The sequence below is a fragment of the Lynx rufus genome, unplaced genomic scaffold (genome assembly GCF_022079265.1).
Source record: "Lynx rufus isolate CCGP_SWC_20201006 ecotype Redwood Valley unplaced genomic scaffold, mLynRuf1.p SCAF_6, whole genome shotgun sequence".
Taxonomy (NCBI): domain Eukaryota; kingdom Metazoa; phylum Chordata; class Mammalia; order Carnivora; family Felidae; genus Lynx; species Lynx rufus.
Genome location: NW_025814878.1, coordinates 32,970,979 through 32,983,933, shown reverse-complemented (window position 1 = coordinate 32,983,933; position 12,955 = coordinate 32,970,979). Strand labels below are relative to the sequence as shown.

The window sequence follows — 12,955 nt, the reverse complement described above, 5'->3', positions numbered from 1 at the left end:
GTGCTGATTTTCTGTCTGGTGGTTTATCAATTACTAAGAGAAGCCTTAGCTCTAGTTACGGGATTGTTTATTTCCCCTTTCAGTTTTGCAATTTTTCTTTCATGTTTTTTCAGGTTCTGCTGCTTAGAACATACATATTTAGGAGTGTTATGTGTTCTTAGGTAATTGACCCTTTTGATAATTTTGTAACACCACTTTTTGTTAATTTTCTTTGCTCCACAGTCTACTTTGTCTGATATTAATATAGGCACTCCAGCTTTCTTTTGATTAATGTTTGCACAATATATCTTTTTCCATTCTTGTACTTTAAGTTACCTGTATCATACCTAGATTTGAAATGAGTTTCTTCTAGACAGCCCATAGTTGGATCATAATTTTTTGAATCCATTTTGCCATTCTCTGTCTTTTATGGTGAGTTGAAGCCATTTACATTTATTTATTTATTTATTTATTTATTTATTTATTTATAAGAGTTCAGCTTTTTATTGAACAGGTTAAAGAAGAGATTTAATCAAAAGACTAAAGCCCACATCATCATCAGACTCCTCTGATTCTTCTTTCTTTGCTTCCACTTTCTTCTCCTCAGTTGGGGCAGCAGTGGTGGAGGGGGCAGGCCCAGCTGCTGGGACAGAACCACCAGCCCCCACCTTACGGACAAGGCTCCTGATGTTGACGATGTTGATGTGGGCCAGGGCCTTTGCAAACAAGCCTGGCCAGAAAGATGCAACATTTACACCCACTGTTTTAATGAGAGCATTGACCTCATCCTCCTTGACCGACACCTCATCATCCTGCACAGTGAGACCCGAGTAGATGCCCGTGAGCTCCCAGACAGAGGCGGAGGTGGGGAGACTGGGCGCTGCTGGATAAAGTGAAGCGTCCTCAGTCGGACCAAGCACTGTAGCAGCAGCTGAGGAAAGGGGCTGAGCCATTTACTTTCAAAGTAATTCACAATGTGTTAGAATTTACGTCTTCTGTTTGATTGTTTTCTATTAGTTCCCATTGCTTGTTTGTTTCATTTTCCCTTTCATGCATTTCTTGTTGGAGTATTTTCATGACAGTTGCTTGACAACCTTGTCATTTAACTCCAACCTCTGTGCGATCGTGGCATTGCATGTCTTTTCTCATTTGAGTTATGGTTTTTCTGGGACTTGGATTGATTCTTTAACAGTTTGAGGATTGAGTTAGAAGAATCAGGTTTCTTTTTAAATCGTATATTTTAGCAGGCAATCAACCCTGAACGTGTCTTGACTCCATTTTGTGGACTGTGGTTTGAATGTCAATTTAGTCTCAAAAGCTTTGTACTGTTATTTTGGTCTCCCTCACCTGTGTGCTTCTCAGAGTCCAATCTGCAGATGTGATATGGCGCACCAACTTCAGTTTCCTAAGTGTTTGCTGTGTTTATTTTGGCAGGTTTCATGCACATGAGCCATTTTTCAGGGTAAGGAGTAGGGAGCAAGCAATCCGGGACTTTAATCATAGAATTAAAGGAGTCCTTTTTCTACCTTGTTCCTCTCTATAATTCTCTCCACAGTCTCTGCTGTGTTGTCACTGTTTAGTGCCACCCTACCCACAACTTAAGCCCTCAGTAGCAACATATGGCTAACAAGTTCTATATTGGACAGTGCAAATACAGAAAATTTCCATCATCTCCAAAAGTTCTATTGCATAGGGCTGATATAGATGAAAACCTTTTGCTTCATGAGTTTAAGCTCTTCTTCAAGATGATTAATTATAGAAAGAAACAAAAGGCATAAAAATAGATGGGGAGGGTGAGAAAAGAAGAATTTTAAGATCCAAAGATTAGAAAAATAAAAGTGGTAACAAGAAAAGACAGCAGAGAGACATTGGAAATACCTACATGGAATAAATCTTTTTTTTTTAAAGTTTATTTATTTTGAGAGAGAGCGAGCGAGCAGGGGAGGGGCGGAAAGATAGGGAGAGAGAGAGAATCCCAAGCAGGCTCCTCACTGTCAATGCAGAGCCTGACACAGGGCCTGAACCAACAAACCACAAGATCATGGCCTGAGCTGAGGTCAAGAGTCAGACGCTTAACCGAATGAGCCACCCAGGCGCTCCGCCATGTGGAGTAAATCTTAATTGAAAACAGCAGAGCAAGCTCCTAAGCACAGGGTCTCCTAGATATTCCTGATACTTACCTAGTTTCATGTGCCAGAGACCAGGCCATCTTCTCAAAGCTGTGTTTCAAAAGCAGTGGGTTCAAGCTTCAATTGTCATTCTCTTACCTCATTCTCTGCAGTGAAAGAGATACCTAGAATCTTAGAGTGCAAAAGACACTTTAAGACTGTGCAATTCAAATGTTACTTCAAAACACTGTGCATGCAAAGATTACACACTTGGGTATGGTAAGGCTAGCCTCCTTGCTGGTTTTAGACTTGTCTAAATTAATGAGTATCAAGCCCCCACAGGGACTTCCAGGTATGGGAGCCTCACTCCTGCCCAGGCCTTGATGAATTGCAACCCAGTGCTCTTTGGTCACCGAAGAAGAAACATTATGGCTCTCTGACCTTGTTCATCCTTTAGTTTTTCAGATGGAAGAGAGAGACCCCAGATACTGTCCTGAAAGCAGCTGAAAGTCTGAGTGTCTAGTAAATAAACAAAGGCAATCCCTAGCCCCAGGCTCCAGGGCAAGGGAGAAGCTACTAGGGAATTGAAACTGAAGATCTGAGAAGAAAGAAGTAACCTAGAGAGCGGTGGAGAGAGGGGAGTAAAGAAAGAATGCCAAGGCACTAGTGGGTCAGGGGACAGTTTTGAGCTAATCTCACAAGTTCCTTTCTAGAGACTTTCTGGAGGCAGACACTGAAGGACACAAACAGTTGGGACAAGAGCTGGCTTCTTCAGAGCAATCCACACACTAGTTTCTCCTCATGGGATTTCCCAGAACTACGGTTTTCCTTTCCTAGTACACAACTTGGAACAAATTTCCTGAAAGAAGTGTTCAAAAAGTTGTTCTCTCTTCTTACACCTTTTGCCAAGATTTCTTGAAAATTCTCAAATTCATCTCAATGCCTTTCCACCCTTATCGATAAATCAGGACAGAAGGGAGATACCAATCATTAGACCTGACGTGTGTATTTTCACTACCAATAACATATTTAAAACATAATTCAATATAATTATTGAAAAAACAGGCTTTCAATCCAAATATTGTTGAAGAAGAGGGAATATTGCCACAGAGAGGTGAAAGAGATACACTAAGCCAAGATGGAAACTAACAGTATTTTAGTGTGCTTAGTGACAAATCATAATGAAAAACCTAACAATAGTTTTCAGAATCAACAGAGTTGTTTTCTAAAATGGTGCCAGGATGTGGTATCAACAGTGTGAGTGGGAGTCATATGAAACCAGACAGTTTTCTTATTCTATTATTTAGTACCTGGAAAAATGACCCAAGGTGTCAGCTTCAATAAAAGTAATCGTAATGCCTATCTTGCAAATTCATTATTAGGATTACAAGACACGGTGCATGTAAGGTGCTTAGCGTGATGCCTGGCACACTTGGCACACACTGAATGTCTGGATCTTTCTTCTTTTCTCCCTTTATAACCTGTGATAGATAACATCACTTCTGTTGGGCCTTCAACCTTTCTGCCATCCATCCATGCTGCTGGTCAGGTGCCCTCTTCTCTTCTAGGCTCCCTCTTCTCTTGAATAAACCCTGATTATTACAATTATCATGTGCCTTATAATTAGACATTGTATCTATTAACTCAAGTCATGTATTTAAATGAAGCACCTAGTGAAGTAATGCATTGGGATCATCAATAGCTTTTTGCCTCTTGCCTCTTTCCCCACTTGTCCACTAGGTTTGCTGGGGAGCAGCTGATTCAAACCTACTTTATTGGACTCTGTGTTCATGTTTATTTTACAGTGTTTATCTTTATTCCCAATTATTCTAACCCACTGAAAGAAAGCAAGGCCCTTAATAAAATGGAGCATGCAGTTTCAATTTTCACATGAGTCACACTTGCGAGTAGTGCGTTCTTTTGTCTTGGGCTCAGCGCGTGGGGCAAATCAAAAGAGGATGGGAAGAGTTTTGTGCCTGGACACAGCTGGAGCACTGTGTTAAGTTGATGGTATCGAAGAATCTGAAGCTTTTCTTTTGGTCTGTGTAGGGAATAAAATTAGTAAGAATCATTTTACACCCGTGGGAGGGATTTACTGGTTTATAAATATGATAAACCTTTCTTAGTATAAGTGCTTTGAACTTGCTGAGCGACTTTCAGCGGTGGATTCCAAAGCACTTCTCTGACAGTAAGCCCCAGGACCCTCAGGATGGAGGCATTATTTCCATTTTAGAGTTAGGGAAATAAATGCAAGGAGTGACTTGCTCGAGAACACAGAGTAAGTCCTCTTCATGCTTATACCTCAAGAACTCAGACCAAATCTAACCTCTAGGCTACTCTTGCCCCCACATAATTATTTTGTAAAAGGAAAACAATGATTTCAAATGTATATTGAGTTAAGCATAAGCATACATCCCTTTCCACCTGTTTTAACACGTTTTTGAAGTTTTGCTTATTTTTACATTGGCAGGATTTTCAGATGATTAGCTCTGAGTGTCTTTTGTTTAAAGTGTCTCATATGAAGGATGAGAGAGACTGGATGATCAAGGATCTTTCCTCTGTTTAGTAACTAGCTCATGTTCAGTCGAGCTGTGTGGTGACCAATAGGGACTATTCCAATTCTTCTTCTTTTAAGTTTATTTATTTTCATAGAGACAAAGACAGGGCAAGTGGGGGAGGGGCAGAGAGCGAGGGAGAGAGAATCCCAAGCAGACTGCACTGCCAGTGCAGAGCCTGATGCAGAGCTCGAACTCAGGAAACCATGAGATCATGATCTAAGCCGAACCCAAAAGTCAGATGCTTAACCAGCTGAGCCACCCAGGCACCCTGGGACTATTCTAGTTCTGAGAGAGGTAATCTATTGTTCATCTTAACCTAGTCTTGGAGGCAGGGCATTGTTCCAAAATGAAAAATGGCAGAATTTATATGCGGTTATTTGGGTTCTATACACGAGAGTCCTATTGAAAACCTATGGACATGGATGCAAAAGTACAGAAGGGAGTAGTCTTAGAAACAGAAAATGAACAAAAATGTAGAACAAGTCCTAAAGAGCAGTAGAGAAAGCAGTAGAAGGAGCACTAGACAAAGCCAGAGATTGAGAAATGAAAAGTAGCATCAGCAAGGCTGATACCACCAGTGCTAACCTGCAAACAGATTTCAGGAGAGGCATATGACTTGACCTCACTAGACCAAGAGGATCAAAGGAAACAGGCAACCAGTATTAAGGAATAGGCAAGTAGGAAGACAGTTTTATCACACTAATGTCCTAGAGAATAAGATAAAACAAAATATATCCCTAGTTCCTAGTTGGAAATTTGCATCTATTTAATTGTCTAGTATAGGTGCAACAGATCAAAAAGTAACTGTAAATCATCACCAATATAAAGGTCAACATTTAAACTATTAAGACTGTAAATGGGGTAATAACTGAACGTCATTACCCATGCAGGGCACTACACTAATACAGGCTTTTCTAATACCCTTACCCCACCCCCAAATGCACAAAAGCTTTTCGAGGCAACATATAGCTTCCATCCAATCCTTATTTAAGGGAAGCATCAGCTTCAGCAGCCAACAGGTTGCTCCCTATTTCTTCCTTCCTTCCTCTCAGCTTGTAAGATCTGGAAACAGGAAGTGATATTTACTCCTTGGTCTCAATAGAATAACGATGGACAGGGGCGCCTGGGTGGCGCAGTCGGTTAAGCGTCCGACTTCAGCCAGGTCACGATCTCGCGGTCCGTGAGTTCGAGCCCCGCGTCGGGCTCTGGGCTGATGGCTCAGAGCCTGGAGCCTGTTTCCGATTCTGTGTCTCCCTCTCTCTCTGCCCCTCCCCCGTTCATGCTCTGTCTCTCTCTGTCCCAAAAATAAAATAAAAAAAAAAAAAAAAAAAAAAAAAAAAGAATAATGATGGACACTGTGAATGTACGCGACTTTAAATATTGACCACAGCAGGGAAACATTCTCATAGGAATATTTATAAAGCTTGTGATCTTCATTTTTGAATATCCACGTGATGTTTCTTGTGATTTTTAAAGAATTAAGCACGAATTGACATTTCAGTGAAAGGAGAAATAAGCCCTACAGAACCAGAAGAATCCACATGAGCCTTGTCCAGAGAGGATGATATTGTAAAAAACGGTATCATCAGGAATATGTTAGTAACTGTTCATTCCTTCTCATAAATATAAAAGCCAGAAGAGAAGCACTCAAAATTACAACTTAAGAACTCTATCGAACAAGGTAGCTTGTCATTTGTTTTTGCATAGCTGTGTAGTTATATAGTGAACAGAGCAGATTCTGGGCAGATCCCCAGATGGTTCTGAGTCTGGGGGAAGAGATGCATGCAATTTGATAATGCCTTTACAAAAGGGATGTTATACACAAAATGGGTAAAATATGATTGAGACCATCTCACTCGAACTTTATTCGACATTCACTTGTGTCATAGAACACTTGTGTCTGTGTTACCATGCAAACTACAGGTCTGGGGGTTACATTTACATTTTTCTCCAGAAACAAGGAAAACAGCACTGCCTTAAACAGAGCTTCTATACTACTTCTGCTGCTGTCTTGCTATGGCCTTCCTTTTGGAGAAAGTCATACCTCAAGCCATGGTTTCCGTACTTGTTTAAGAGCACTTAATACCCCAGCATAGAAACAGGCAAAACATTATTCTACTAGTGTATTTCTTCTATGTAATTAATTTACAACATTGGCTTATTATCAAATTCATCATTAAGCACAACCAGTGTTTTGATTTAGAAAATAATTTGAAATCAGCCTCAGTATTTCATTTTTTGCTGTACTTCGTTTTGGTTGCACAGTACTGAGAAAAATCCTAATTCAGCTGTAGAAGTCTTTGCAAAGGCCGACACTCTTGCATAGCTCCCCTGGCAATCTCAACACACTCTTTGAAAAAGTGGATGGAAATATTTATTGTAAAAAACTGTATCATCAGGAATATGTTAGTAACTGTTCATTCCTTCTCAAAAATATAAAAGCCAGAAGAGAAGCACTCAAAATTACAACTTAAGAACTGTTTTGAACAAGGTAGCTTGTCATTTGTTTTTGCATAGCTGTGTAGTTACATAGTGAACAGAGCAGATTCTGGGCAGATCCCCAGGCCTGACCTGGCATTTATCGAGCCCAGTATTCATGTAACCGAACCCAGCATTCATGTAACACAGTCGTGTGCTTGTACAGTTTTACATGAGTACACATGAGTGGGCCTGAATTTTTTAAAGGAACATTTAAGCACCATAACATTCCTAATCAATGGCACATTTAGAAGTAAAAATATTTTCAGAGAAGGCAGGAGAAGCTATATTCTGACTCTACACAAAAATGAGTTAACCTGAGTACACGAGTTACAACACCAGTGCTATCAAGAGTCAGCCTGATATCCAGCATATTGAACATGCATGCCATTTCTATTCTTTTTTTGAGTAAAATTCAGATCAAACATTTGAAGCTTCCTGAATCATTTTCCAGAGTTCTTCTAATATCTGACATACCGCCTGGCCTAGAATCAGTAATAAATACTTGTTGAGTGGGTAACAGACTCTAGTTTGAAAATTCACTGGCATAATAGAGCAAAGGTCTTTTCAAGATCCCTTGTCCTCTTCAGGGGAGATAGAAAGAAAACCAAGCCATTCTGCAGTTACCTACCTCTGGTACTTAACCAACCACTTTCAAAGCTTATTTCTCATGCCTCCTTTACAATGGAGGTTTTTACATGAGTACTTGCAGGTCTGTAAGGGAGATGTTATTATCCTAGCATCATAGCTCAAAAATCAAAACAAAATAATATTTACTAGGGTCTATTAATGAGTGAAGTGTGGAATTGAGATTCAGAACCTGGGCCATGGGATCTCTAAACCCACTTCTGTCTTTGGCGTTCTCTACCTCTCCCTCAATTTCCTGCCTCTGTCACATGCTGAAAGCACTACATATAATTTAAAGCCTACTTGGGCTTTGGGGTTAGTCAGAGAAAGCCATTGAGTCTCATAGTTGCACTTGTTCACACATAAAAGACTTGAGATAATAATATTTCATAAATATATAAACTGTATATATAAATATATATATTTAAATATATGTATTAAATATATAAATATTTTATATATTTAAATATATATATTTAAATATATAAACTAAACTATACATAAACTGTATGATAAAAAAGCATAAACACAGAACATATCCACACATCCTATGTATAGAGTAAGTTTCTTAAAGTTTGGCGTAAAGTACATTTCTTACTGTATCAGGGCATTTCACAGTGAGAGCTTTCTTATTCAGAAATGAACATTTGATTCTTTCCTCTGTTTAAAGAAACTTTTTTGAATGTTTTCTTCCTCTAGATATTGGAGAGTGTACTAACCAAATAAACATATAGAATATTAAAATTTCCCTGCTGATAATTTTGCTAAAATACTGAAAAATCATTTCTTGCATAAATAAGACTAGACACAATAGTCAAGGATCAGGGTTTCTCGACACACAAAGTAGGCTTTGTCCAGTGGATGTTTTCCTTGGTTTTTTTTTTCCTTGATAGAGTGCTAACAAAAGTATAACTTTCCCACTTTGTTGCAGAGATGGGGGATTGAAGTCTAGTGAGGGCAACTTTGTGCCTTATCTAAGCCTCTCATGGTGGGTCACTTAAGAGGGAAAGACCCCATTCATAGGTCCCTGGACAGGAAAGAGGGCCCACAGTGGGGACAAGGAGCAGTTCTGTGCTTAAAGGGATCTTGCAGATTTGCATAACGGAAGATGTTTATCCCTGTTTATGGCATATCCCTTCTCCCTTTATGTTTCCCATGGTTGATGTTACTTTTTATAGTATATCTGCCTGTTTGAGAAGGAGAGTGTGAGTTCCATGCCTTGGAAAGCAAAGAGGAAGGGACAGAAACCTTCAGTAACACTATCTGCTGGAGGGTGTCTGGCTTTAGGAATTTACAAAGAAGATGAAGTGTGTGTGTGTGTGTGTGTGTGTGTGTATTCACTGAAACACATATATATGGTATATATGATGTGGGAGCTTTTCAAATGGATAACTTAAATGAAAGAATCAAAAGCTTTTCTTTATATACACTTGCAATTTCTTTAGTATATTGCATACATTGTCAAATTAGTATCAATTATTAATAATTAGATTCCAAATTATATTCTAATGTCATTTTTTGTGGAATAGTAAATTGGGAGGATCCCACTGTCTTTGAGTTTTAAACATACCTGTGGAAAATACCAAAATTCCTGTGATGTACTTTTACTTTTATCATTGACATTATGATTTTAGTAAGAAAAGAAAGGAAACTTCCAAGGAGAGTTTAATTTTAAAGAGGATGCAGGGTATCTTTTAGAAAGATTTTCTTAATCATCTGGATTAATCCCGACTTTCAACTCCAGATAAGAAATAGGATATCCCATAAGGAGGATTTGCAGCATGTAGGGAATTTTTTGCCAACCAGGAAAGGCTCCCAGGGTCTCAGTTATTAAAGTTAAATTTATTGGTGATTATGTCTATTTCCTGTATAAATGAAACTTCAAAACAAACACTTGAAAAAGCCAAAAGAAGTCAACTAAATGGCATGGTTTTTACAAGTATAAAAGAAGTGGACATTTTCAAAGGGCCTCACGGCTTGGCAGATTGAATAAAATGAATGTGAGAGCTTACTGTTAACCCCCAACAAATGCTGACACAGTTGTAGCCCCCCCACCACCCCCACACACTGTTCACAAGAAATAATAGACAAACTGCCCAGAGATACACAGCTTTAATCCCATCAAGGGGCTCTTGTGACCTTGTAAACCAAGTAACTAGAGTTTGAGTAGATGAGGCTGTCCCTAGACCTTCTGGATGGGATTAATTCCATGTAATTCTCTACAGCCTTTTCTAATTGGTTAAGATGTGTGAGATGCCATGCGTAATGGAATCACTTAGCCATCTGCCTCTCACACAGGCCACTTCAAATGGGGGAAAAAAAAATTATTGTGAGAAGCCAGCAATTGACTCTATCTTGTAGGAATATAGTACTTACTCTTCAGCCAGACATTATGACAAATCAAAACAATGAACACGAATGTTGCTGCACCAGCAATGCCAACCTTGGTAGAAGGCGCAATTGTATTGTAAATGAGCCTGGATGCTGCAGAGCCAGGTGTCTCAATCTGCATGTGGAGTTTTACATTTTGGTAAAAGTAAGTACCAAGCCTTGTGCCAGTACACACACTGGTTTTGTATAAAACAGATCTTCAAGAAGTTAAGCTGTAACAAAAATAACATACATCAGATGGAACACTTGCCCAGCACTTGTCTGTACTTGTCATCCACTAAAATACTTCACTCATTTGGCAAAGTTAGAAAATAATAAAATCATCAATATACGATGAAGGTCACACAATTAGCCCGTTAACTGAACTTTTTTTATTTTTCACCTTGTTTGTTACAGTGCTATATAAATACAACCTGAACCCACAAGCCATTATAATCGTAAACACAAGCAAAAGCATGTTCCAGTATTACACAATGACCATGGGCCCACTTAAGGCTTATTCCTTATTAAGCTGGATACATCTAAATGAACACTGGACACCTATATGCAGTTGAGACTGGGCATGTATCCATGTGCCTCTAAATCAGTGATTTTACACATATGTGTTTGTAATGCCCAGAGACCTCAACGCAATCTTGGTGGCTTGGGAGACATGCCCATAGAGATCTACACTTTTGAGAGAGCTAAGTGAAGTTAATTATTTGAGTGCTTGTATTCATTAGATGTGATGATTGGAAAAGGTGTGGGAGAAAGTGTGGTTTTCTTGGTAAATAGGATTGGAGGTTACAAAAAAAAAATAAGAGTACATAATAAGACAAGGTGATAAAGCAGGCTTAATTTTTGTAGTCAACTATAAGGGACATCGTTATTCGTAAAAATTAGACTTCTAGAATGAATATATTTAAGAGCAATATATTTTTCACGTATGTTACTTGAGCCACCTCCATCTGAATTATTCAGTGTCCTTATTAAAAATGACCCCCCAATACCTTTTTCACCTGCCATCCTCTTTGCCTGATTGACTCCAAGTAATCCTTATTGTTACATGCTGGACTTTCCCCTAAACTCATAACTGCTTTAGGATGAGGGTTGTGCTTCATTGATATCTCCAGAGCTTAGCACAAAGAGATATCCATGTTGAATAAATCAATGCTGATTTTAAGAAAGTGGAATTTCATAGGATTTCACGACTAAGTCTGAAGTAGTTAATATCAGGTGTTTGTGTCAGATGGGTCTGAGAATAATATGCTGCTGTAGGGCCTGAGCACCTGAGCCAATGCCCACACCCTATTCATAGACAAGAGAAAGGAAGCAAACGTGTATCAGGCACTAAGTGCTAGGAATGATGATGGCTGCCTCAAAGAGTGTGTCATGTGAGCCTCACAATCCCAGTAGGAGGAAGAAATTGCCACACATTATAGAGCTAAGGTAGTAGAAGCTCAAGGAGGTTAGGCTACATATTCAATTTCTCAGAGCTACAAAGTAGCCAAAGAAGGACTGACTACACCCCAAGGATCCTCTGTCCATTGTTGCAAGTTGGGTTCAAGTGGATTTCACCCACACCTAAAATATCTGATTTATCTTGGACCTCCCCCTGATAGAAATTAAGAAAATTCTCAACTCAGGACAGTTGATTCTACACTCCATCTCCTGGGTTTTACAATTAGGTCAAGCAGATTTTCAAAAGTAGTTATTTCCAAAGCATCACCTTAGGGCGGATGGGAAGAGACCCCCTTACTCCCTGACTCTCATTCATCCCACTTACTTGCAGCTGGGCTGCAACCAGGATACCAAAGGGCCACAGGGTCACCCCAGAGTTCTAAGCTTCAGGCAGATGGCTCCTCAAGTGTAAGACAGAACCTAGATCTGCACACAGGCTGGAGTTTATGGTCAAGGGTCTGTTGCTCTGTAAGGGAACAAAGAAACCATTAAAGCAGCCCTGGGCCATTTTCCAAGAGATTTGGAGGGGGGAGAAAAAGTGGTTATAAGCAGAAGAAAAGTGAAATTTATATTTTCTAGAGATTTATGTATATGTGAAATATATATGTATACATGTATGAATGTTTAATTCCAGGGACCCAATACAGAACAAAAGAAAGTCTCTTTGAAATAGGTTTCCTTTTCTTGTTTAAAACTCCGTTTGATGAGCATGTAGCTTAATAATCCATTTATAGTTGACACGTGTGCTGCTATTTGAGCGGTCTTAACATATTCACGGTTAAGATCCTTCAGGGTCCAAAACGGAAAAGCACCACAGCAGCCCAGAAAATGCATTCAAACTCATCTCATTTCCTTAACAAGTGGTCTTTCAGGTAAGATCACACTTAAAGAAATGCCATTACAAGAAAAGAAGAAAAGAATAGAGAAAAGTTTTTATATTCCTTTTAGATTACATCTTTTTCCCTTACCTTATGAAAATAAAAGTATTTTAAAAGAATTCTAGTTATAAGAGGAAGCAGCTTCAACCTGAATTAATATTGGCAATTGGCAATGTCTCTTGAATTATTCCTAAGTGTTTCTTTAAAAATTAGGATTTTTTTCTTTTTGCCTTTTTCTTCATATTTTAGCCCTCAGGAAGTAAGTACTTCTATGGTTCAACTTTCTCATTTTCAGGAACATATGTATACCAAAATATGTGACTCACTCCACTTACCAATTTTTCCCCACATTTTCTTTCTTTTTATTACACATGCTTTTTTTTTAAAGCTTTCCAACTATATTTACATAACATTTAGGGGAGCAGCAGGCAATTGTAGGGTATGGGGAAATATACTAAATTTTGTAGTGTATTAACAGGGATTTCCTCTGCCAAAA

General features: G+C 38.9%; 1 protein-coding gene across 1 annotated transcript in view; it reads right to left on the bottom strand.

The window, feature by feature from the left end:
* Positions 1-494: 494 nt before the first annotated feature.
* Positions 495-12,955, bottom strand: part of LOC124529092 (60S acidic ribosomal protein P1-like) — a 65,240-nt gene continuing 52,779 nt past the window's right edge. Inside the window, exon 3 of the mRNA XM_047103000.1 lies at positions 495-910. Coding sequence (XP_046958956.1) covers positions 495-910 — 416 coding nt within the window. The remainder of the gene's footprint in view (positions 911-12,955) is intronic.